We start from the raw sequence: 27,813 nt of genomic DNA on the forward strand, positions 1-27,813 counted from the left end.
AAAAAAAATGACTACTGTGAAATCAAGTAAGTTTGAGTTACATACCTCGTTTCTTTTCTTGTATATCAGACATTTACTTTTTTCAGATGTGTTGTTTACCTCAATATTTTTACCCAAAATGATATCAATCAACATTTTAGACACAAACAATGTGCCAGATGCCTTATGTTTTGCCAGTGCAAGTTTCATTGTCTATTAAAAGCACTACAAAAGTATAGCTGCTCATATTAAAATCATTCATATATAATAATTTATGTGTAATTTTTATTTAACAGTGCACTGTGGAGTTACAGTTGAAGAATATATTTACATTGGTGTGAATCTGTTGACTTGTGACGTTTAGGGAGTAAAATGAATATCCAAAAGTTCCTTAAACATGCATTATGCACCAGTCAATTGTTACTAGGCCCCCCAGGTCCGAGGGTATATAGGGGATAATGAGAAAAACGGGCCGTGTTTTTACCGAGTGAATGCGGTGGTTTTGTTTTTGCACCAAAAATAGTGGTGAATAAGCCTTACCTCGGAGTGCGGGGGGATTTTGGCGAGGATTTGACCAGTAGCTTGTCTTCGCAGGGCGTGGTTTTACCAAGGATTGGCTTGACTGAAAGTCAAAATCTCCTCTATTCTCCGGGCCTGGGGGTGGGGGGGGGGGCCTGGTTACAATTGACTGGTGCATTATTGTGGCTTCTTGAAAATGACATCTTTGTTTGACTTTATTATAAAGATCTATTATACAATAGGCAGTATGGAGTACAAGTGTGCACAACTTCAAAACATACATTCTATAAATGTTTCCGATAAAAAGAAAAAAATACGAAAAATCCATCTTATTTTTATTTATTCTTCTCGACGCTCATTTTCGACATCTTTTTCTTTATTTTATTCCCTCCTCCTGGCCCTTATTTTTGAGAAATTTCCCGTAAAACGAAAAATAACAAGACAGACAGTCACAGACAGCTATATCCCCCGCCTCATGGGGACATTTTTTGTAACGAAATCCAATCAATGGTAAGGGTAGCTTCTCAGGAACATAAAAAATGCTTAAAATTAAGAAAAGGCAATAACTCTTTCAAAAAAGGTCAAATTGCAAAAGCCTGACAATATGCACTGTGTCACTATAGTCATAAACGTAAGAGCAGTTGCGAAGACACCAATATTAAAGTAAAATAAAGAAAGGGCAAGAACTCTTTCAAATATGGTCGAATCGCGAAAGCCCGACAATATGCGCTGCGTCACTATATAGTCATCAATCTGTGAAAGTTTGGTAGAAATTGCATGAAAAACGTAAGAGTGGTTGTGGAGAAACCAATTTTAATGTAAAATAAGCAAAGGGCAAAAACTCTTTTAAAAATGGCCGAATCGTGAAAGCCCGACAATATGCGCTGCGTCACTATATAGTCATCAATCTGTGAAAGTTTGGTAGAAATTGCATGAAAAACGTAAGAGGATTTGCGAAGAAACCAATTTTGAATGAAAAATAAGCAAAGGGCAATAACTCTTTCAAAAATGGTCAAATCAGGAAAGCCCAACAATATGCGCTGCTTTACTTTATGATCATCAATCTGTGAAAGTTTGGTAAAAATCGCATGAAAAACGTAAGAGGAGTTGCGAAGAAACCAATTTTAAATGTAAAATAAGCAAAGGGCAATAACTCTTTCAAAAATTGGTCAAATCAGGAAAGCCCAACGATATGCGCTGCTTCAATTTATGATCATCAATCTGTGAAAGTTTGGTAGAAATTGCATGAAAAACGTAAGAGTGGTTGTGGAGAAACCAATTTTAATGTAAAATAAGCAAAGGGCAAAAACTCTTTTAAAAATGGCCGAATCGCGAAAGCCCGACAATATGCGCTGCGTCACTATATAGTCATCAATCTGTGAAAGTTTGGTAGAAATTGCATGAAAAACGTAAGAGGATTTGCGAAGAAACCAATTTTAAATTTAAAATAAGCAAAGGGCAATAACTCTTTCAAAAATGGTCAAATCAGGAAAGCCCAACAATATGCGCTGCGTCACTATATAGTCTTCAATCTGTGAAAGTTTGGTAAAAATCGCATGAAAAACGTAAGAGGAGTTGCGAAGAAACCAATTTTAAATATAAAATAAGCAAAGGGCAATAACTCTTTTAAAAATGGTCAAATCAGGAAAGCCCAACAATATGCGCTGCTTCACTTTATGATCATCAATCTGTGAAAGTTTGGTAGAAATCGCATGAAAAACGTAAGAGGAGTTGCGAAGAAACCAATTTTATATGTAAAATAAACAAAGAGCAATAACTCTTTTCAAAATTGCCGAATCGCGAAAGCCCGACAATATGCACTGCTTCACTTTATGATCATCAATCTGTAAAAGTTTGGTAGAAATCGGATGAAAAACGTAAGAGGAGTTGCGAAGAAACCAATTTTAAATGTAAAATAAACAAAGGGCTACAACTCTTTCAAAAATGGTCGAATCGCAAAAGCTCGACAATATGCGCTGCTTCACTTTATGATCATCAATCTGTGAAAGTTTGGTAGAAATCGCATGAGAAATGTAAGAGGAGATGCAAAGAAATGAATGTGGGACGAACGGACGCACACACACACGCACGCACACACACACGCACGGAATCGCGCCTACCATTACTATATCCCCTCGCCATTTCAAGGCGGGGGATAAAAAAAACTCTGGCCTAAGTGAGGATAGCCTCCGCCGGTTATTATAGAGTGAAGGTATGTCTTGATACGCCTCATGGAACTAAAGGAGCGCTCACATGAGGCGGATGTGGCAGGCATGGTCAGCAGTATCTGCACATAATGTACATTATCCTGTCCACATTGGGCGGCTGGAGACCTTCAAATTTGGTCGGAATAACCACTGAGCCTGAAAGCGCTCTTGACATTCTCCAGGATAGATCGTTGGCTTTGCCGTCACCATTTCCTGGAGATTTTCGAGCGCATGGACGACAACGGAAGGGCAGACAAACTGTATAACAGTATATATGTATACACCTTGCTTGACGGATGAAAAGGTGAATAGGGAAGTGATAAAAGTCTGAGTTTTTAAAAGTCATCATTCCACGATACATCGGAATCTCCAGGGTCGGGGTAAGAGGAAAACATGTTGAATAACATTCAAAATAAACTTCCGCTTCGCAACTTTTTATATGTAAACGAAACCGAGTTAAACAGACAATCATTTAAATAATGCGTTTGGCGGTTGCTGTAAAAAATATTATCAAATCAATATGTTAAAGATGCACTCTCACAGATTGAACGTTTTGACAACTTATTTTATTGTTTGTCTTAGAACGAGCCAATTTATGCGAAAATGCATGGAAACCAGTGTTATAAGACTGCTGACAAGATATCAGATCACAGATTTTCATATTTAAGTTCAAAATTTGATGTTAATGCAATTTTCTGAAACCGTTAGTAACGCTTTTAGCCATAAAACATTAATTTTCGAACGGAAATATGAAAATCTGCGATCTGATCTTTTGTCAGTGGTCTTATATCACAGGTTTGCAGATATTTACGCAAAAATTGGCTCATTCCAAGACAAAAAATAAAAAAAAGTTGTCAGCTTTAAACGTTCGACCGTCTTAAAAAAGGGCACTTTACTTATTTGAAAAATATGCTTAGTTAACTTGTTGTGTTTACTTAAATGTTTATTAAGCTGTCACCCCCTTACCTTTCAGTTTTTATAGCAGATTTGGACGTTTTGTATTTTTCATTTTTGGAAACGAAGTGCCTATTGGAGCTACGCCGATGTATGATATATATATATTGGTGCTTTGATTAGATATTATATAATAAGAAAGTATAATATATCAACTTTTAGGATCGATTGAAAGTGGTTAAAATTAACAACACGTACAAACTTGCTCGCAGATAGTCTTTCATTGCATTCGCGCTCTGTTATTCTCCATAAGTGTGATTTGAAGTATTTACAAACGAATTTGCTAGTATGGAACCAATTCATTATGTCATTTTACCAAGGAATTACATGATCTGAGTTTTTCTTAAGTAAACAAAAGCGCCGCGACTTGATGGTCTAGTCATTAAGAGTGAGTTTGCGAGTAAGGAACCAGCATTCCATGGGCGCGTCCTTGCCCTTCATCTTGACCTCGCCGCGGTAAGTGAAGTGAAACTCCTCGTCGTAACATGGGCCCGACTTGAGGTACCTGGAAAACGGAAAATAAATTGAATTTATTTTTGGAAAGAGTGTCTCAAGTTTAGATTGGTTGGTTCCGATTGGTTAGTATTTTTGAACAGGCAACATGGGCGAAGTAAACCGTTTAACATATTAATTAACATAATAAGATCGATTTGCTTTACATTGTGATTGATTTAAATACAATAGTGTACATGAACCCATCAATCAAACCATTTGTATGACATTTCAAGTTAACCAAATACAACAAAAAATTAAAGTACATGTATTCTTTTCAGGCCACTGGCCTAGAATTATTCAAATAATATGTTGGTATATTGTTTCCGTCATGTTTTAACTTGTTTGTGTTTTGTACTACTTTGTTTGTTTCTATGCATACACGTTGCCATCGATCATTATAAACAGGTGTGTTGTTGACGATGTACATTGAACAAAGTTGAAATAAACTTGTCAGTCTGTATATCTGTCATAACACATTAAAGTCAAGAAGTCATTATTAAAACATGTTATTTTCTATATACTAAAATATTAGTTATACAGTAACCGCTATGTCAAGCTAACAAAATTTAATTGAGTTCCGTTTAAAGTCAATATGTATGCATTGCAAAGTGTCTGTAATCAAGTAGTGTATATAGTTTGTATATTTGGGAGCTTGGTTTTTAAAGTTAATGAATCTAAATTGAGTTTGGCTTACGGTACGAAAAATCATGATACTAAATTCGACGTTGACACTAAAAAGTGTGTGGATACCCACAACGAGAACGTTGACAATAAAGAAATAATTCAATACACTTACTGCACTCAATTCACTTACGTGTAGGCATACTGCGAGACGTTGATTCTGCCGGTGACGCCGGTGGTTTCCGTACGTGACGTCAGATTGACGGTGTTTCCGAAGAGACAGTAACGCGGCATTCGTTTCCCGATTACTCCCGTTACGATCTCGCCCGAATGAATACCGATTGTAATCTGTGGAAAGGACACGGCCCATTAAAAGTAAGAACTTAGAGGCAAGCGTTTAATGGCATTGAGGTGAGTAAGGTTATTGTTTAACGATATATATATATATATATATATTGGGAATTATGTGGGAGGGCGTTCGATAACATGTCAAGGCTAATGTAACTAAACTGGTCTCAGATCCCAGGCAAGTTTGGCAAAAGACCGCGCATGCGTTATGGATTATTCCGGCAGGCCACCGTTAAGTATTGTCACCGATCATTTCCACCCTGAAGCCTAATCTATGTCAATTGAGGATCAGCTCAAATTTAAACAAGACGTCGCTATCACTCTCACTAGATGTGATTTATACCCCCACCACACCACCCTCCTGTAATAAGAAATATCACTGGGAGTGATGTATGTCTCCTTGAATGTCCTATTTGTATGTAGATGAGAATACATCAATTAAGTTAATGGTCACAAGTTCTACTTATCAAAATAAGGACTATTACATATTTGAAATAATGCATCATTTTTTTTCTGTGTTACAGTTGAAGTCAATACTTCTAAAACATATGTTATAGAGAGAAGTAAAAAAATAAGTATGAAAATAATCAAAGGTCAATAACTCTAAAAATACAATTCACAAAATAATGTGTCTTTTGCACATCACTTCTCATGAACACAGTCAATATGTGTATGATGTTTGATGTAAATACCGCAAAAACATATGACGTTATTGAGAAAAGGAGACTTGTCCCGATGTCCCAGGACGGACGGACGGACCGGACAAGTGATTTCTATACACCACCAAGTGGTGGGGGTATAATAAGTAAAAAACAAAACAATAGTTTTTATTCAATAGATGGAAAAGTCCTAGGATAAGATCAGTCTATAAGGGTAAAGCACAGCAAATGAACTTTGATGATAGTAATATTGAGATTAACGTATCCGATATACAAAATATGTTTGTTTTCCACGACATTTACCGTATTGCTCAAGTTACATGCCTGGTCACCATATAATGTTGGTGTCATTTGAAATGGTAATTCTTACTGATAACTAATATGTAAAATAAATGACCGGAACAAAAGATTACATAAAAGTATTGCAGTTTATGTCTGTTGTTCTTTGTTTCAACTGAAACCAACGGTAAAATGAAATATTTTGCAATCTTTCAGAGCACAAACCACTTAATTGCGAGATTATATTCGTTATAATTTCACATAATCTTACTCTTCTCATAAAACGGCTACTGAATGACACCAAAATAATATTCCTTCAACAGACACCTGAAATGCCAAAAATGCCAATAATTTAACTAATTTTGAGAAAATTTAATAATTATCAAGGGAGGGAACTCTTTCTCAGCGCCGAATGTTTAATTGTCCGCCCTTCTTTATTTGGCGCCTTTCTCACTTGTTCTCTAGTTTTAATCCGGTTCGGACGTGTGTCTTCTCCCTCCCTCCCGCCCGATTCTTTTATTTCTTTTTGTCGAACAAGTTCTCAATTTTATCTTTGCTTACATAGTTACCCCTTTTCTTCCCTCTTTTATTTAAGGATATTGACTATTATATTATGTTTTTTTCACTTTATTATGCTTTCTGATGTAGTGTGTCCTTGCACTGAGGATTTTTGGCTGCTTTTGACAAAACTTTATATCTATGTTAATTTCATTTACAATCTAGCAGCCCATTATTTCGGCCAAATTAAATTTATATTTTACATTTGTCTTTGTTTTTCCTGAGCGCAATAATTGTACATCGAATTCCTTAAATTATCCTTACACGACGTGTGTTTCACATTTAAGTGTACTATAGACTCGTGTATATAGCAATGCAATACTTTATTTATGAACGGTTAACATTAAAGTCGGAATTGGAATAAAACTATACGGGAAACACCTGGCTAAAGGCTGACTAACTGACGTTAGTTTAGTAAAATCATGAATAAAAGAGTAAGCCATAAACTATTGTAGGTTTAGTCGGGATTATGATTTCAAATTAACTAGGTAATTACCTCAATGAGATGGTTGTTAGGATTCCGAAGTTCCTTCGATACGTCCATCAGATCCAAGGCCAGTTTGGCAATAGACCGCGCATGTGTAATAGAATCTTCCGGCAGGCCACTCACCGCCATATACTTGTCACCGACTGTTTCAACCTGCAGCACAATTGAATGGTGTACACAATGGTGCAATAGTTCCAAAATATGCAATGTATCTTCAATGTAGTGTTGCACCAATACAATATTGACGATGCCTTTATAATTTACAGCCATGCTTTTGTTTTGTGCCTGTAGCACCCTTAAATGTCACTTCTGTCGTATATGTCACAACCAACATCAAATGAAACAATATTCGGCTGTATATGTCACACCTACGTGTACATCATAAGTCAAATATTTGCCAACATTTTCTTTAAAAAGAGATGTTTTAGATGTCACAGAATTTGCTCTATTTGGTCAGAGTTGTCTGTCACATAATTATGTCATATTAGTGTGACCTTATAGAGACTAAACTGCTTTGATAAAAAATTGTCATTTTGGAAAGGAATGTATTGCATTTCACTATTTCCGGCAAATGATCAATATGATAAATACTTTATCTTGTCCGGATGAACAAAATAAGCCATTTCCTGGGTTTCAAAACGTTCGCCTATTTATTTTTTAAAAGGTCCGCATTCCTACGAGCAGGCAAAATGTCTGTTTGGTGAAAATTTGTCTGCGAAAACTTGAAATGAGTGCAAAGATGTGTAAAACTGCTCAATTTGATGCTTAAAATGCCATTTGAGTCGAGGTTCAGTTGAAAAAACGCAAAGGATGACATTTTGGGTCAAACGCCTTCAAATATTAGACGCATATAGGTGCTTGGATGACAAACAGTGAAACTAGAAAACCTAATATATACTGTCTATCATATTGAACAGTTTTTGGGTGTATTTATGTATGTAGGACTAATCGAAGGTGTTATTCATAAACAATACAGGGACGGGGTTACTACAGGTCAGTTATATCTTAATGCTTAGTACAGTATGTGGTCCAGGATGCCATCGAAGTGATATTTTGTTTATGTCTCAGTGATGCACATACTTATACATAGTTATTTTACATGAAATTCAGTTCAATACCCACACTCAGAGACAAAAAAATATCTCAGAGATTAAATAGTGTTGGTGGAACGAGCACCTGCTGTCTTCCGGCCTGATGCAATATGGATTCCATAGAAAAAGAAAAGGTGCAAATCTTCAAAGTGAGTGAATTTTCTTAAATTTTCTTGTATGGTTGTCATATACGTGAAACGCTAGAATTGGCTTTTTTTCAATCGCAAGTGTTGCCTGATTGCATTTAAATGTATACGGTAATTAACTATAGTGTCTAACTTTATGTTTCGACCAAATCGTTTTATTTCTTTCCACACCCTTTTATGCCCTTCGATGTGTATATATCGGTCTAGCCATCCAGTCAAGCCAAATCCTGTGTTTATATACCAAACATTTTGGTTTAAATTTGCCCCTCGGGTATTTAGTGCTATTGCGTATGGGGATGGATAACAGGTTACTTCGGGTCACTATTTTAACGCTAAATTGAGTGACATGGTACTGTGTCACGTCCCAGCCTCATGTTAGAAATGACGCACTGGAATAGTATTTTAATACCTCGGTTATGCACCAGTCAATTGTTACCACGGCCCCCACGAACTTATGGTCAAATCACCGCCAAATGCCCCCGCACCCCAGGGAGCCTAGGTAAGGCAAAGTCCCCGCTATATTTTGCGCGAAGACAAAACCACCGCATTCGCCCGGCTCTGCGGGGCCACCTGAAAGGTAAATACACGGCCCATTTCCACGGCTATCCCCGGTATACCCCCGGACCTGGGGGGGGGGGCGTGGTTTCAATTGACTGGTGCATTACATCATTTGTTTCCTGCTTTGGTGGATGTCACAGTAGCATAATGGTGTATTAGTGTGTTAAAACGAATTAGTATATCGTTCTGATAACTTACGCATCTCGTAAAACAACTAACGTTTCACGTCATAACGAGGTATAAACTCGTTACAGCAAGCAAGTAACTCGTTTTAACGACTAACGCATGTCAAACAAATGACTTACGTATCTCGTTAAAATGACATCATTGGACGATCGGAATAGCCTAATGTCATGCCGTTCCGTTTAATGGGGCACATGTTTGACGGTGATTATAACAACCAATAAAATCACTCAGAGGAAGAGTGTCCAACTCCGACAAAGAGGTCCCGGGTTCGATCCCGAGTTGCGGAAAAGTTATTGTCGCCTCTAAAATGAACACTCACCACTTGTTTTCAAATTAATTACGCCAACCAGACTTGTTCAGTTGTATGCCAACTTAACATAAAACCAGTGTACATTGACTACAAAAATAGAACATTTGGGTGCTCAATATTTCGTTATAATGCACCGAAGTTCTTTATATTAATTTGTATCAACTGATACCCAAAACAAATACTTCTATTGCTAATGCTTCTATCAAAGTGTGTGTAAACCACGTGACAAATTACGCCATAAATGATCCGACAGACGGTAAAAATATTGTCAGATTCAAGAATATTTCCATTCTTTTCATATAAGAATTAGGTGCTGGACGGGTACACTGGCACCAGCGGGTCGGGTTCGTGGGTTTGATTTTAGTACCCGTTACTCGAAAAAAAAACATATTCTTTTTAGTTACAAACACAATATATTCAGTTAAAATACTGCGCAACACGCGGTCATATTGATAAGTGTTAGGCTCTCTCAGACTTTTAGGTTAAGGTTCCAGTGCAACTTAGGATTATATACTTAGAGAAAAAAGTGAGTATATAACTATGAGTCTCCTATAATGTAATTCTTGAACCTCTCCATTGTTTCGTTATTTGCATTTTCATTGTTGAGTCTGCGAATATCGTTTGATTGTGTAAGAATTGAGTTATGTTTTTCTTGTAACTTAGTCTTTCACCTTTCTGATAGTGTAAAATGTATAAGAATTTGTCAATTAGTTAAGGACTTATTTGACGTTGTTAAGGGCAATGGTTTGGGGGATTTCTTGACATGTTTACCTTAAATATATATAATGACATTTTTTTCAAGTAAACTCAGAATTTCAAAGCTGTGTGAAATAAGCTAAACATACCACATACGACATTGGACATTCAAAATCGAATGTTGTGCTGGCACGACATTGGGCATTGGACATTCAAAAGTGAAAGTCGTGCTGGCACGACATCGGACATTTGACAATCAAAAATGAATGTCGTGCCAGCACGACATTGGACATTGGACATTGGGATTTCAAAAATGAATGTCGTGCTAGCACGACATTTGACATTCAAAAGTGAAAGTCGTGCTGGGACGACATTGGACATTGGACATTCAAAAATGAATGTCGTGCCATATTAAAATATCAATTTTGGACCCATGATAGACAGAGACTTCGAATGATCCTTTAAGATAGATTTTAGCAGTTCACGCGTCCATGAGCTGAATAATACGGGACCAGTACTGTTGTCGAATTTAACTGTTTGTTTTATATTTGAACAATTATTGAGCGCGATATTTATGAAATATTGCAGATGTAAGCACCAACAAATTGAAATCCAAATTGTACATAATAATAGTCATTGTATACATAAAGGCAGTAGATATATCACTACATAATGATCCTTTACAATTGTTATTGTATAACCTTAATATGAATTATTGTTTGGTGGGACGCAATTTTGCAATCGATTGTGTTTTTTTCTTTTACTAATAAATTGTGTTGATTGCATTAATTGTTGATATACAGCATACGTCTTAATTCAATTTTGATAGTTTTAATCCATCAAAGGTGGACACCCTGCTGAGAGCCGGAATATGTTCAGTAAAGGTGTTATATTTTTATTGCTCAATATTATCCGCAGAAACAATAACGCTTTATCTAGCTCTTTCATTTCACATTCTATTACTTTCATAATCATTAAAGACTTTCGTTTGAAACATAACTAATACAAGGTTTGCATACTTTTGGTGACCAATCAAAAAACCTGATATTGAAAAGGAATAGGCCATTTTGTGAACAGATCTAAGAAAACCTCAGAGAATGAATGAGTGTCCAGCGGACGATTTCAAACCGTTTTGATTTTGAATGTCCAATATCCTGCCAGCACAACATTCGATTTTGAATGTCCAATGTCCAATGTCGTGCTAGCACGACATTCATTTTTGAAATCCCAATGTCCAATGTCCAATGTCGTGCTGGCACGACATTCATTTTTGAAATCCCAATGTCCAATGTCTAATGTCGTGCTGGCACGACATTCATTTTTGAATGTTCAATGTCCAATGTCGTGCCAGCACGACTTTCAATTTTGAATGTCCAATGTCGTGACAGCACAACATTCAATTTTGAATGTCCAATGTCGTGCTTTCATTTTTGAAATCCCAAAGTCCAATGTCGTGCTGTCACGACATTCATTTTTGAATGTCCATTGTCCAATGTCGTGCCAGCACAACATTCGATTTTGAATGTCTAATGCCCAATGTCGTGCTAGCACGACATTCATTTTTGAAATCCCAATGTCCAATGTCCAATGTCGACTTTCAATTTTGAATGTCAATGTCCAATGTCGTGCCAGCACAACATTCGATTTTGAATGTCAAATGTTGTGCCAGCACAACATTTGATTTTGAATGTCTAATGTCCGATGTCGTGCCAGCACAACATTCGATTTTGAATGTCCAATGTCGTGCCAGTACAACATTCGATTTTGAATGTCCAATGTTCAATGTCGTGTCAGCACAACATTCGATTTTGAATGTCCAATGTCCAATGTCGTATGTTTAACTAACTTCACACAGCTGAATTTCAATGAGATGTCATATTATTACATTTTAAACAATATAAGAGGACTGAAGAGCCATATTTAAGTGTCAACGATATATGACGATAACCAGTGATCATTTTTGTAAAATGAATATTTTTTATATGACGAAATTTAAGCGTGGCATATCAGTGGAGTGTTTAAACGACGATACAAAAAGCTGGAACCCTTCAGCAAATGTTAATATTTGCTCAAATATCGTTTTTTGAAGACCACAATTTTCATATTACCGTCAACAGCTTTTCAGCCCGACTTGTAAGAAAAAAATAGATACTTCTTGTATTTTAGAACCAATTACGGTCGTAAGTCAAGGCAAATGTAACACAACGATCATAAGTAGACTAAGGACTAGTTGTTGGCCGGGCGGCATATGACAGGACGTACAAATAAACAGTTTTATTAGCCTGTGCCTACGCTAGGCCTACAGACTTTAATAACCGTAAATCGGAATCTACCATCGGCGGATCGATATAACATTTTTAGCATTTGACGAATTAATGCACGCAAGGGCGAATCAACACACCTCTGTAAGAACTGCGATGGTCCACGACCTGTTACCAATCTGCTCTTAAGTATGAATACTCATAACAAGGCTACTTTTATAAAGCTACTCATGCAGATCGCATGCCGTAGCTTTATAAAAGTAGCCTTGTTATGAGTATTCATAATATGTTGTACGTTTAATATAGTGCGAATAAGCTGCGTTTTTCGTAATTGCACAATTAAAATCATAGGAAATACAATTATTTTAATATCGACGAATTACAAAACGCAATATAAACCTGAACAACAAATTGAACGCGTACTGAATCAAAATAAATGCATGTATGTATCTGTGCATTAAATACATTGTTAGTAAATGATAAACCTTTTGTTTTTAAGCCAAGCACGATGTGTCAGTTGTTTAATGCCTTTGTTATTTCAATATTGATATATCTCAGCATGTGTACGGTTATGATAGGAAAATATGCACTAACCTTTATTCTTTGCATAATATGAATTATTGTTGTTATCGGTAAATGGCAAATCACACAAGAAACAAGCAACGCCCCGACACACCAGGCGCTCCAGCCTTGTTTTAATTTTGCAACCGTCGAGTGCGCAATCATTCCACATTTTCATGCAGCAATGTTAAATGGATAGGGATAAAAGTTTACATTTATTATATTCAGATTTCATTGCTCACAAACCTGATAAACTTGGGTAAAGACATAGAAAACCGAAAATCCGGAGAATGTTTATTTACTTTGACAATAGTTCACGGTCTATGACGATGTCAACTTGGATTGGCTGTCAGCCAATATTTGGATCATTTGACCCAATCTGGGTCGTTTTTGGTCGGGTCATTTACGGTCGGGTCATATTCGACCATGATTTCGGGTCGTTTGACCTTATGAGTATATAAGGAGAGGTTTCCCAGAATCAGGAGACGTAACTTGGGCATGCGGCTTGAAGCACACATCCCGTACGATTCGCCCTCGGGCGTTTCGTCCATTTTGGCATTTGATTTTGGCATTTGTCTGGAAATAGAAAACGATAACAAATGAAAAGATTTGTCTCTTTGATAAAATCCAAAAAGAATTAGATAGGAAATTAGCGGGAAAAAGGTTTTAAGGACTTATAAAACACGATGATATAGCGTTTTCCTTTGTCTACCCAGCGATTGCATAGTGTACCGTTTCTTCTTCTGATGTTTAAATGATGATTTGTTCCGCTGGTGTACTGTTTTTCAACGTTTAAACTTGTTTACATCGATTTGAGTTATCTTCCAGGTGACTTAGTTTTTGACACGCAATGGTTAGACTACACGAACTTTAACTGCCATTTAGAGGTTTCGCTATCAGTACCTGAGGGGCAGTCACGAGGGGAACACTTCAAATACTTGGTCACCCTAAAAGGGACAGTTGATAACGTCGACGGACCACGGGGCTAGGTCGTAACAATACCATATGACGGATGTGAGATATGGGGATTAAGTAAGAATATGGAAATAGAACGTAAACATTTGAAATTCTGTAAAACATCGTTACATGTCAAAACATCAACATCTACACAAGCTGAGTATGGTTGATCTTGGAAGATACTCATTGCATATTAATACATATGTTAAATTTATTAAATTTCTAGAATCTAATAACATAATTGTGCAAACACTATATGAAATTATGTAAGTTGATATTGATCGAGATAAGGTTTTGTATGCAGTTGAATATTACTCCATACTTGTAATAATGTGGGTATTCCACATATTAAATTAGTATTTCAAGTGACTGATACTCCATGGTTTTGATTTAATTGAGTATCAGCATAAAAACATCAAAGTATTTGCAAAGGAATTCATGAGCATGCATACAATACTATCTTTAGATGTTTATGTTAATTTGTTTTACAATTACATGACTATACTCACAAATAGTAGCAGACTGAAAGCTTTTCAAAGCGTTGGGCACTTTGATAACCATTGAGACGAGCACGCACGCATGAGCTCTCACGCACGATCCCATATGCAAGCAAATGCGAATTCCCAAACACAAGCGCGCCTTCACACAATTAAGCTTACATATCTACCCCCAAAATAGTTGGCATTTAAACTCAGCATTTGACTTGACTTGATTGATTAACCGAAATATGAATATCCAATAGCAAATTGAGCATGAATATATATAACGATTTAGGTATAAACATAAGGGCACACTGGTGTGACATATAAGACAGACAACTGTGATATCTAAAACATTGTGACAAATAGAGCAATTTATTTGACATCTAAAACCCCTTTTTTAGAAAAAAAAATGTGACATAAGGTGTAAGAATGACATATACGGCCGATATTTGCGATAGAGTGACATTTGAGGATGCTACTCCGTAGCGCCATACTATAACTTTATATGCCGATGGGCCCATCGGCCTTTTGCAACTCTTGTTGTCCCCTACATCGTGAGCTGTAGAGGTTCACATAATTTCTTAAATTACAACAATTAATTTCTATTGAACAATTATCGAAGTACAGAATGATTCTAGTCTGCAATCCGTAAAATTATCTGCACAATAATCCTTGATCTGCCTTATCAAGGAAGTGTAACATATTGCGCTTTAGTCTGATACAAGGTACGTTGTTTGTTCCATATTAAGACAACACCGCGACTGGTAAACTTCGTTGTATGATATGACAAATCAACCGGAAAATGGACTTGATTCTACACATACGCTCCAGTAATCAATGCCAGACAATGGGAGGAATGTCTATGGATTAATTTCTGTATTAATATTCCTGTAATGGAAACCGCGGACACAAGCTTAATTTGCAGGATGATATTCATTACCGCTGCAGCTTTGGGCTAGTGCCATAGTTGTGACAACATCATCCGTCTAGGTTAAATGTATCTAAATCTTACCACTCTGTCTTTCATCATTCGAAAACGTCAAAGGAAGTTTCTTTTCATTTCAACAATCGTTGTTTTACAACACAAACAGTTACAGTTTGAACAGAGCCTTTTTATTATGTTGGGTCAATCAGCCCCATGTGGTTAAAATCGGAGTGTATTCTAGAAGGACAATACCTATTTAAATGCTCTATTCTTCATGCAATTCACCTACCTTAAACACATCCGTGTGTCTTTGTAGAATGTCATCAAACTTTGTATAGACCGTGTTAAGAAGCTGGACAATCTTCATGGCGCCGCGGGCGTCCGAGTTACTCGTGCTAAACTTCCCAAATCCCACAATACCGCTGAACATGAGCGTCACGTTCTCATACTTCCGGGCGGGGACGGTACGGTTGTGGCGTAATTCGTTGGCCACGGACGGCGGAAGTATTGAGTACATCAGTCTACAATGGGAACAATTTTCGACATGTAATCAGGACTGCCCCGATGGGAACAACTTATGACTTCGAATTCGCCAGGGATACATTCGTGTCATTCAATGAGTAATTATAATTTGACAACTCGTGATTTGCAACGGGGACTTTATTTTCCTGAGATGAACATTTTTAATCATTGAATGAATAAATTTGATTGGCCAGATGGGGAAGAAATCCTAAACGGTGATAGTGGTTTTCGATTGGCCGACACGTACCATGTCATTCGACAGGGAGAGAAACAATAATTGTCATTCAATGAGGATTTTATTGGCCAGAAGGAGAAACTTTGATAGGCATGCAATGGAACATTTTGATTGGTCGAAGAGCAAAAGCATTATCATGGTGATGGACAAAGAGCAAAAGCTCATGCAATGGGAACTTTGCATTCCAGGGTCATTAAATGAGTAACACTGATTGGGCAATGCGGGCATTTAATGGCGAATTTTGATTAGTCAGAAAGGAATAATGGCACCTGAAAAATGCATTTAAATGTAAATATTCATAAAAAATACTGTTTCAATTCATTTCAGTCCGGATTGATTTATTCAGCTAGTCTGATAAGAACAATCCTCAAAAGACTAATTAGCTATTCGTCTCTATTTATAAGCTGATCGCTTTCCTAGAAGACCGAAATTTTCCTTCGGCAGATCATAAGGAATATGTTTTACTTAAATCAATTTCAAATTAGACTTGTTCTTCGGACTGGGAAGATACACCAGATATATGTCATAATAATTATGTTTACTTGAAAGCAAACCTTATGGCATGTTCTGGATGGCCAAACAAAAGAATAGCTTTAATAGGGAATACATTATAAATAATATGATATTTGTTCATTTGTGGTAGCCATCCGAACACATGAATTCCTCAATAAGTAATGTCAATATTTACATTGCACTCAAACTTTATTAAACGGTACGGTACGCTTGTTGGTTGAGAACTGTTTTAAAGAAACTAGTTCAAAGAGTTGATGATTTCGACATTTTTTTCGAACATTGATTCTTTGTACCTATTTTTATCGCCAAACACCAAACAACAACTGGCAGATACTTGTGAATTTCGTCATTTTTAACCTGAAATCATTCATCTTTTCAATAGCATTACTCACGTTGCTCGGTAACATGTTAACACTAGAGTTTTTGTTTGAACTTATGATGATGTTTTTTCATAGTTCGCGTAGTATATTCACATTCCACACGAAATAAAAACAATCTACTTCTGACCCTATAAAACGTGAACAAGAAAGCAATGCACTTGATTCATTTGATAAAAAATCCGCTTTGTTTTACTTATTTTTTATGTACGTGAAGTTAGCGGCCTAGCGGCGTGAAATTAGCGGCCTAGCGGCCTAGTGGCGTGAAGTTAGCGGCCTAGCGGCCTAGCGGTCTAGCGGCTTGAAGTTAGCGGCCTAGCGGCCTAGCGGCGTGAAGTTAGCGGCCTAGCGGCATAGCGGCCCAATATGGTATATTATTTCAAAGTATGAATACATGCCTTTTCTTCTAAAATAAGGATATATTAACTGATGTTGTGCACGAAATATCAATTTGAAGTGATTTTCAAAAAACAAATCAAAAAAGGTGATCAAACATTTTTCTAATTTATAGCATGCAAACATGCCTGCTCTGCTTAAAAAATGATATATTTGCTATTTATATGCACAAATAATCAATCTGAAGCGATGTTTAACATTTTTTCAATGAAGTCGATCAAGCGATCAAGCGGCCTAGCGGCGTGAAGTTAGCGGCCTAGCGGCCTAATATGCTATCTTATTTCAAAGTATGAATACATGCCTTTTCTTCTTAATCAATGATACATTAACTGTTTTTATGCACAAAATATCAATTTGAAGCGATTTTCAAAAAAAAAATCAAAAAAGGTGATCAAACATTTTTCCATTTTATAGCATGCAAACATGTCTGCTCTTCTAAAGCAATGATATATTTGCTATTTATATGCACCAATCATCACCTGAAGCGATGTTTAACATTTTTTCAAAGAAGTCGATCAAGCGATCCAGCGGCCTAGCGGCGTGAAGTTAACGGCCTAGCGGCCTAATATGGTAACATATTTCAAAGCATGAATACATGCCTTTTCTTCTTAAACAATGATATAGTAACTGTTTTTATGCACAAACTATCAGTTTGCAGCGATTTTCAACATTTTTTTCAATTTTCTTTTTAATAGCATGCAAACATGCCTGCTCTGCTTAAACAATGATATATTTGCTGTTTATATGCTCAAATAATCAATCGGAAGCGATGTTTAACATTTTTTCAATGAAGTCGATCAAGCGATCCAGCGGCCCAGCGGCCTAGCGGCGTAAAGTTAGCAGCCTAGCGGCTTAATATGCTATCTTATTTCAAAGTACGAATACATGCGTTTTCTTCTTAAACAATGATATATTAACTGTTTGTATGCACAAAATATCAATTTGAAGCGATTTTCAATATCTTTTTTCAAAGTTGATCGACATTTTTCCATTTAAAGCATGCAAACATGTCTGCTCTTCTAAAGCAATGGTATATTTGCTATTAATATGCACCAATCATCAGTCTGATGCGATTTTCAGCATTTTTTCAAGGAAGTCGATCAAGCGATCCAGCGGCCTAGCGGCGTGAAGTAAGCGGCCTAGCGGCCTAATATAGTATCTCATTTCAAAGTATGAATACATGCCTTTTCTTCTTAATCAATGATTGAAATGAGATACCATATTAGGCCGCTAGGCCGCTAACTTCACGCCGCTAGGCCGCTCGATCGCTTGATCGACTTCATTGAAAAAATGTTAAACATCGCTTCAGATTGATTATTTGTGCATATGAACAGCATATATATCTTTTTTTAAGCAGAGCAGGCATGTTGCATGCTATAAAACAGAAAAATGTTTGATAACCTTTTTTGAAAAATATGTTGAAAATCGCTTCAGATTGATATTTCGTGCACAAAATCAGTTAATATATCATTGTTTAAGAAGAAAAGGCATGTATTCATACTTTGAAATAAGATACCATATTGGGCCTCTAGGCCGCTAACTTCACGCCGCTAGGCCGCTAGGCTGCTAACTTCACGCCGCTAGGCCGCTAGGCCGCTAAATTCACGTACATTATTTTTTTTACTAGTAAAATCAGAGGATGAAGCCGAATTTTAAGCAAACATTGTTGTGATTTAATGAAATCGTAGAGTACAATTTACAAGAATTCAGCGGAAATGCTTCAATGAAGAGCTCGTTATGAATCTAAAGAAATTAATGTTCACGAAAGTTGTTAAAATAAAGTGGTTTTGAAACACAACGTGTACGAGTACTTGTACGAGTATACGAGTACTTGTACATGTACTTGTACGTGTACTCGTACGTGTAACTACACGTGCGTATTAAGTTATAATTTAGGTCAAAACTCGCTTTCAAACTTTCTCTTTATTCTTGTACGTGAAGGCTCATGATATTTAAACGAGTACAATGTACGCGTACCTGTATTCCGTAGAGCATAAAATAGAAGTCCACATGTGCTACCCGTACCCGTAAAATACTGTTGCGAAAACTCTCTACTATGGACTCGCCCTAGAATAGCCTTCCATGAATAGAACAAAACACAACAAAACAAAAGTGTTAGTAGGCATAAGCAATAAACATGCGTATAGCCAAAAAAGATACACAATCACGATTGCCAATTTTTGAGCAGACGTCATGGGTTGATTTATGCCAGAAGGTACAAACATCGCCCTTTTTTAATGTTGCGATGTGTCTTATGTCAAAACTCTATGAAATCATGATGCCATTATTATGATGTCTAGAAACTGCTCATCACCTTGGCCTAGTTCACCTCGCTTGTATACTATCTGACTAGATATACTGCTCATCACCTTGGCCTAATTCACCTCGCTTGTATACTATCTGACTAGATATACTGCTCGTGACCTTGGCCAAGTTCACCTCGCTTGTATACTATCTTACTAGATATGCTGCTCGTGACCTTGGCCTAGTTTACCTCGCTTGTATGCTATCTGACTAGATATACTGCTCGTGACCTTGGCCTAGTTCACCTCGCTTGTATACTATCTGACTAGATATACTGCTCGTGACCTTGGCCAAGTTCACCTCGCTTGTATACTATCTTACTAGATATGCTGCTCGTGACCTTGGCCTAGTTCACCTCGCGTGTATACTATCTTACTAGATATACTGCTCGTGACCTTGGCCTAGTTTACCTCGCTTGTATGCTATCTGACTAGATATACTGCTCGTGACCTTGGCCTAGTTCACCTCGCTTGTATACTATCTGACTAGATATACTGCTCATGACCTTGGCCTAGATCACCTCGCGTGTATACTATCTTACTAGATATACTGCTCGTGACCTTGGCCTAGTTTACCTCGCTTGTATACTATCTGACTAGATATACTGCTCGTGACCTTGGCCTAGTTCACCTCGCTTGTATACTATCTGACTAGATATACTGCTCATGACCTTGGCCTAGATCACCTACTTGTCTGTCTTCTGCTTCTCGATTTCGAGCTGCCGGTGCATCGTCTGCAGCTTATCGGTGAGGAACTCGAGTTTCTGTGTCAGTCTATATTCCTCGTCAAACTTCTCAGACAACAGTACCTGAAGCAAACGACAAGAGTATTCGGCAGTGGATACAACGGATGATGGATAGATACGATATGACTGATAACACCAACATGAAACACACGACCCATATTGGAAAAATAGGCGACAGCTGAAATAAACATACACAATCAAAGAGAGTCTCAAAGAAATATGAGTAACATTTTCGAACATGCGACATGTAAAATATGTTTCATACCGTAATTATACCAAATAGATTAGCTAGGGTCACCAGCATGGCTTTAGGGTTGATGAAGTCACAAAAATGCACATTGCAATAAATGTTATAGGATTTGTAATGTGTACTTATGTAGAATCCATGGGCTAGTCTTCTTGTGTATTAGCTCGCGTGACTAATGTAACTCCAAATACGAGACATTCGGACTTCTTTAAGAAAGATTTTACAGGCGACCCTGGAGGTATGAATTTCAAAGAATGTTACATGTGTTTTAACGTGCATGGTACTTACGAGATCTCGCGTTGAGTCATGTAGCGGGATGTCACTTAGAAAGAGTCCGCGGCGGGAAAGATCATCCAGACTATTGACGCCGGGGGAACACATGAACAGGAGGCTTTTGGACTCAGGCACGTACACCATCTGTCCCTTCAGACGCATACGTGACGTGTCTTGATTCTCGTACCGGTTGTTGGCGTTGTCGTCGGCGTCGGAGCCGATGATGCCGTCACGGGAGCGAAGGACGTAGACGGTGTTGATATGGGACAGAATGTGGTTGAAATCAAACTCCATATGCGGCCGCACCATCTCAAATACGTCATTGATTAGACAATTCCCATTACCTACCATTGGGATCACCCGCGCTAGGGAGAACCCAGTTTGAGTAATTTTCATGTTCTTGTCAAATACAATATGAAACGGAAACGCCCTACAGAACGTGGCTGGGCTGATTTTCGGCTCAAGACTCATCATATCACACGAATGACACGTGTCATCTTCTTTTTTATTAGATTTGTCTTTCTCCACGATAGAGAACTGTACATGATCACATTCCTCCTTCGTCTTAATGACATTTACTTCGACTTCTGACCCATGGAGGTTCTTCGCGACGGCCTTGACAATGCCAATCACGATTGACTCGAGCCCTGGGCGGTCGGAGTAATAGTGGAGGACTAGGTCGCCCGTCTCGCCGTCTGTACACCGAAAAGATGGTGCCTGCATCCCTGGGTAGATGGTGGCCAGGTGGTCGTGAAGCGCGTCCAAGTTCTGGAGGAATTCACGGGTATTCGCACCTAAAACCTTATGGATAGAATCATCCTTACGTTTAATATTTATGAACAATTATCACATAAATGTCAATAAAAATGGCCTTGTTATAGGTTTTGTACTTCGGTTGCCATAAACATATTATGAATTGTAATGGACAATGAATCATCATTTAGTATCTTGTCAAAAGGTTGTCTTAGAATCGTTGTTTTTAGTGTGTTTATTTAAAAGTACGGAAAAAACCCAGATATGTTACTTGTAACATGTATAATAAAAGTATGAAACCTTGAGAATCTTTGTGTAGCCAGACTCCTTACAAAAGTCGAAGAACATCTTCCCGAACTCCTCCAGTAAAAAAGCCGCCGGAAGGTCTACATGAAGCATGGAATAACGTGAGAACGTAACTTTTGCTATGTTGAAATGTACATTACTAACTAAATGCATATTTTTTACATATATATTTTTATATTTATTTACTCCTTCTTTTAAGACCATGTAAGTTGGATGGGTACAGAGTGCACATATACATGTATAATAGGGTTATTAGTTATGTGTTTTCGAACTCGAGAGGATCCGCTACAGTCGAATACGACTCCGATCAAACATAGTACTAATAACCCTTTTAATATAGACATTGCTGTTTAAATCACTTTAAAGACAAACACTCACATAATAAAATGCACCATTTTGTTTTATGATGTGTCCGAGTATCATTAAGCGGTGTTAAAATGGCGTCATAAAACACAAAACAAAAAAAACCGCAGTACTAATAACGCTATTGTATTTGAACACTATTGGAATACTTAAATTTTAAATAAGTTTCATTTGAATTTTTTGAACATTATTTTAGTTATACCCAAGGTCAAGGCCGACGACGATGACTACGCCAAGGCTATGACAATAGTGTTTTTGTTGCAAACAGAAGAGCGAATAATATAATTTCACAAAGTGATGTGCACGCACTGAGGATCCTCGAGGCGGCCCCGACGACGCTGTAGGTGGCGGCGTCTTGGTAGATATGGCGAATAATGAACTTTCCCTCCATGATAAGGTCTGCCTCGCGCCTGGAAGAGATCAGGTGTAGTTTTGGTCAAAATGTGGCTTACATATGTTTATACTAACGTAGTTCAGCTCGATTGTGACAAAAACAGTTCATATTCAAGTCCGTGCTTGATAGAAACCAGAATTGGAGTCCATTCTTGTCGGCAAATAGCTCATTGAGCTAATGTTTCTTTTTACCCGACTTTAGATAAAGATTCTTGTATATTGTACCTTCTTGTATTCTGAGACTCCGCTGCTCCGTAGAAACCAGCATTTACGTCATTTTGACATTTCCACCTAATTTTCAATCCGTGTGCTTCGAGCATAACTTATACAAAATAAAGGGTTTAATTTGTGATTAAAATCGCAACAGAACTGTGAAAAATCTCATCGTTTTTCCGTGCCACTTGTGAAGTATGTGGTCTTACAATCAATAGTTTTAGTTTTAACGCATTTGTAATGAATATGCTCAGTAACAAATATAACTTCTGCATTTAATTGGTTTGTGAAATGATCCTGCTGGAATATAGACGGTTATCAATGTAAACATCTACAGGTAGTAATGGGCTAGAGCTATTTTCTGACAGCAATTTCAGACACCATCAAATCTCAGAGAACCTCTTCTGACACGGATTAGCATGTTAAGTATGTTAAGGAATTTTGTAATGTTATAAATGTCAATTACTGCACAAGTGTTTCGTCTTTGTAAATTTGTTATATCAGTAATGTAGAGTGTTCTGTCGTTACAATGTTAATTAATTAATCGCAAATGTAATTATTATTGAAGAAAAATATTAAATAGTAAACATGCTCCACTGAAGATATTCCCATTATAAACGCATTAATTAATTAAAAACTAAAGTTAAGGGTATACCTCGAAATTTGCACATAAGTACATTATTAATTAAGTCAGGCACAAAATTATAGTGTATCGATAACGCAACAATTAAAATGACGTTTACAGTGCATGCAAATGAAATCGAGCTTCTCAAATTTTGAAAGAAAAGGATAAATGAATGCTAGAACTTTTGCACTTAAATCAACCAAAGACATATGTTTTCTTCTGATACAAAGTAATTGATCGTTAAGGGCACATCGATGTGTCAATCAAGATGCCTGGCGAGTGGCGTGAAGATTGGGCAGGTCATAGCAAAGTTACGCACCCCACCTCTGAGCTATCCTATAGCACCCTTTGCATTGTATCTGCCAAATAATGTATAGAACATATTTTCCCAACAATGAAATTTATGTTTTCTATTATCTCGTATATATACTATGAGGAACTGGAACTATCAGTGTTGACCTGAGCGGTTACATGATCAGAACTATTGACCTGAGTGGTCAAACGGCCATCAGTGCTGGCCTAAGTGGTTAAACGACCATGAGTGCTGGCCTGAGTGGTTACCAGACGATCAGCACTGTTGACCTGTGTGGTCAAACGGCCATCAGTATTGACCTAAGTGGTTAAACGACCATCAGTGTTGGCCTAAGTGGTTACACGATCAGCACTGTTGACCTGAGTGGTCAATCGGTCATCAGTGTTGGCTTAAGTGGTTAAACGACCATCAGTGTTTGCCTGAGTGGTTACACGATCAACACTGTTGACCTGAGTGGTCAGTGTTGTGGCAATGTATTTAATGTATTTGCCAATAAAATATTGACTTGACTTTACTTGGTCAATCAGTCATCAGTGTTGACCTGAGTGGTTAAACGGCTATCAGTGTTGGCCTAAGTGGTTAAACGACCATCAGTGTTCGCCTTAGGGGTTACACGATCAGCACTGTTGACCTGAATGGTCAATCGGTCATCGGTGTTGACCTGAGTGGTTAAACGGCTATCAGTGTTCGCCTTAGGGGTTACACGATCAGCACTGTTGACCTGAATGGTCAATCGGTCATCGGTGTTGACCTGAGTGGTTAAACGGCTATCAGTGTTGGCCTAAGTGGTTAAACGACCATCAGTGTTTGCTTAGGGGTTACACAATCGGTCATCAGTGTTGGCCTAAGTGGTCAAACGGCCATCAGTACTGGCCTGAGTGGTCAAACGACCTGACCACTCAGACCAACACTGATGGCCGTTTGACCACTCAGGTCAACACTGATGGTCGTTTGACCACTCAGGCCATTACTGATGGCTGTTTGACCACTTAGGCCAACACTGATGACCGATTGACCACTCAGTCAGTGCTGATCGTGTAACCCCTAAGCAAACACTGATGGTCGTTTAACCACTTAGGCCATCAGTGTTGGCCTGAGTAGTCACATGACCATCAATGTTGGCCTAAGTGGTCAAACGACCATCCGGTGTTGACCTGAGTGGTCAATTGACTATATACTTTGGCCAATCATTTACTTACTTGACCTCCTCCCATTTGTCCTGTCCAAACCTCCTGATGACCAGCAGCTCCAAGGCGTGGTTCACAAAGCCATACTGGAAGTAAAGGAACTACATCTTATGAGGATTAAATTTAATTACAAGATAACTAATTACGAATATTATACCTTAAATAATTATGTTCCTTCCTGACTTATTTAAGTGACAGAAGGCTTTAAAACAGTATAATTTTTAACCTGACTGGTTACTCTTTTTAATAAGGCGCGCTGAAGACCAGTTGTGTTTAACCGTTGAGACAGATATTCTAAGTCTACCGGTCTTAACAAGCCTTAATTAAAATTTGTTTGTTTTTTTACAGAATATGATGTATTACCATGTAGAAAAAGTTTCTATATAAGTTCGAAGCTATAAAGAGCAGTATCATATAAGAAAAAGAACAGACAACTTCTGACCTCCTGATATTATAATGACCCACAAACATTCGGCGTCGGTCCGTTTAATAGTGGTCTGTTTTATTTCTAAGTATAAAATTAAAATACGATATATTAAAAATAACTAGAAAAAAATGTTTACAGATATGCAAGATTTACAAAGTTTGGTAAACTATATGGTAGAGTTTGACTTTTTTAAATAGAAACTATATGTTTGACATTTCAATCTATCATTGAGTTATGAATTACAGTAATACAGTCACTCTCGTCTTTTTCAATTTTAATGCTGGCAATCAAAATGACCAAACATTGCGATTGGTGTCACCTAAAAGGGTTTGGGTTTTAAAAGAAATAACATCTCCTTTCGGATAGCGCCAAATATAGTTTTGATTGATCTTTGAGATTGTAGCAAACTTATGGCCAAACGTACACTACATTTAAGGATATAAGATATATCAGGACAAAACAGTTCAAAGTTGGATATTATATATATATATATATTGGTCATGAAAAAGGGATACTATTCCTTTGCAATGTTGTCGAATATAAAGCCAAATTTATTCGGGGTCATATTTTAAGTGATGGTTAAAGGTTGATTGTGGTCAACATTATGGTTTGTCCAATGAGAAGGCAGTATTTATACATTAATTTCAGTTAAGCAGCAGTCAGCCGTTATTGACTTAAATTTTAAGTAAAGCGGTAGATATATGTTGTTTATCAATACTGTCTTTGTAACATTTTAAGACTTCCGTCAATGGTTACAAAAATGATATTGATCAACTTGAAAGTTGTGTAGTACATATTGTCAACATGAGGGAAATACAGTTACACTTGTTAATCAAGTGAAGCGGTATATATAAAACAGTGGCTGGCCCAGTTAGTGGGTATTTTATACATTATAATGTAGACCACTAATACACTTAAAGATTGTTAGTATATATTACACGAATTGATGGTTATGCGACTGCATCGCATCAACCCCTGTATTTAAGTACATACTAACAATATTTAACCATTACTTACTATGCGTTTATGGTAATCAATGTGAGGGAGTTTCGCGGACACTCGGCTAGTTTATGCGGTAAATGCATACCTGATTACAATCAATAACAGCTGACTGCTGATTTAACAAAAATAAATGTACGGCAGTATTCTACCAGGCTGATTTAACAAAAATAAATGTACGGCAGTATTCTACCATCTCAATCAACAAAATATAACTTCGAACACTAAATACTTTGATATTTAATTGATGCGCCCAATGTCCCGAAATGGTAGATTATTTACCAGCCTTTCACTCATTGAGGTGACAGGGCATGATTATTGTAATAACACTACAAACAAGATGCTAGAATGCTTTAGATGCTAGAAACGGAACAATGTGCATGTAATCTATACACACATACCGAGGTTTGTTTGCATGCTAGCTCCTTAATGATATATAGATTTTGTTGATTGAGATGTTGCATACTAACATTGAGATAACAATCCGAAACCCTGATATAAAAGCCATCATTTACAAGAGAAAAACAGAATGAACAGCCTCCGCCAAACATAAAGGAAAAAATAGTGATAAAAGTAGGCAGAATTTCGGCGATAACCGCTCGACAAAAGACATTTACAACAAAAACAATCCGATCATGAACTGATTGAACAATTTTGTTGTAGCCATTTTTTTGTATCGCGTACCATGCTTTTGTGGCTTGGTGGTGGTACGCTGTCTTCAAAGATCTGAAACAGAAACGGAAAAAATCCACCTTTGTAAGGCATCGTGAAAGGGAGGTAAAAATCGTAATATATCCAACCGAAACAACGCTGAGTTTGCGGTAATGGACAATTCATGAACACTACAATATTAACATTCGATTTTCAATATATTGACATGCTTAACCTATTAATGAAAGTTAACTAAACAAAATTAAACTGTATTATTGACACCAATGTTTTACAGTAACAAACAATTATTTGCATACGGTATTAAAGAATTATAGCGTCAATTAAACTTTGACAGTACTAGTGTAATATACATATAATATAGCAGAACAGTTGAAGTTAGATTCAATGCTTCAAAATAAACAAATAAAAATGTTACTAATGGTATAATGTCTGCACACAAATAAGGTTTAGTCAATTGATACAACAAAACATATAACACCAGTCACGATTAATAAACTTACTTCGAATCACAGATATCCGATATTTAGCACCTTTCAATTAGATATGTCGTATGTTCACATGCCTGCGCGCATTTAATGTTCACGAATGGTATTTCCTACTTTCCACACGATAATTTATTTATAATAGCGAGAATTGCGCCACACGGTTTTTGAATGAGCAGCTACAAAAGT

The 27,813-nt window shown here is 37.2% G+C and overlaps 1 protein-coding gene across 1 annotated transcript; it reads right to left on the bottom strand.

Annotated features, from left to right (window-relative positions):
* Nucleotides 1–3,547: 3,547 nt before the first annotated feature.
* On the bottom strand, nucleotides 3,548–27,788 carry LOC128228773 (guanylate cyclase soluble subunit beta-1-like). The gene is made up of 11 exons (XM_052940274.1): nucleotides 27,643–27,788; nucleotides 27,155–27,196; nucleotides 25,057–25,130; nucleotides 22,623–22,723; nucleotides 21,945–22,030; nucleotides 20,907–21,692; nucleotides 20,316–20,434; nucleotides 15,569–15,800; nucleotides 7,116–7,259; nucleotides 4,969–5,123; nucleotides 3,548–4,164 (listed from the first exon to the last, which is right to left on the bottom strand). Exons 2-11 carry the CDS (start codon nucleotides 27,155–27,157, stop codon nucleotides 4,035–4,037), a joined length of 1,830 nt encoding a protein of 609 aa, XP_052796234.1. The 5' UTR covers nucleotides 27,158–27,196; nucleotides 27,643–27,788; the 3' UTR covers nucleotides 3,548–4,034.
* Nucleotides 27,789–27,813: the final 25 nt, after the last annotated feature.

This window comes from Mya arenaria, chromosome 3 (assembly GCF_026914265.1).
Source record: "Mya arenaria isolate MELC-2E11 chromosome 3, ASM2691426v1".
NCBI lineage: Eukaryota > Metazoa > Mollusca > Bivalvia > Myida > Myidae > Mya > Mya arenaria.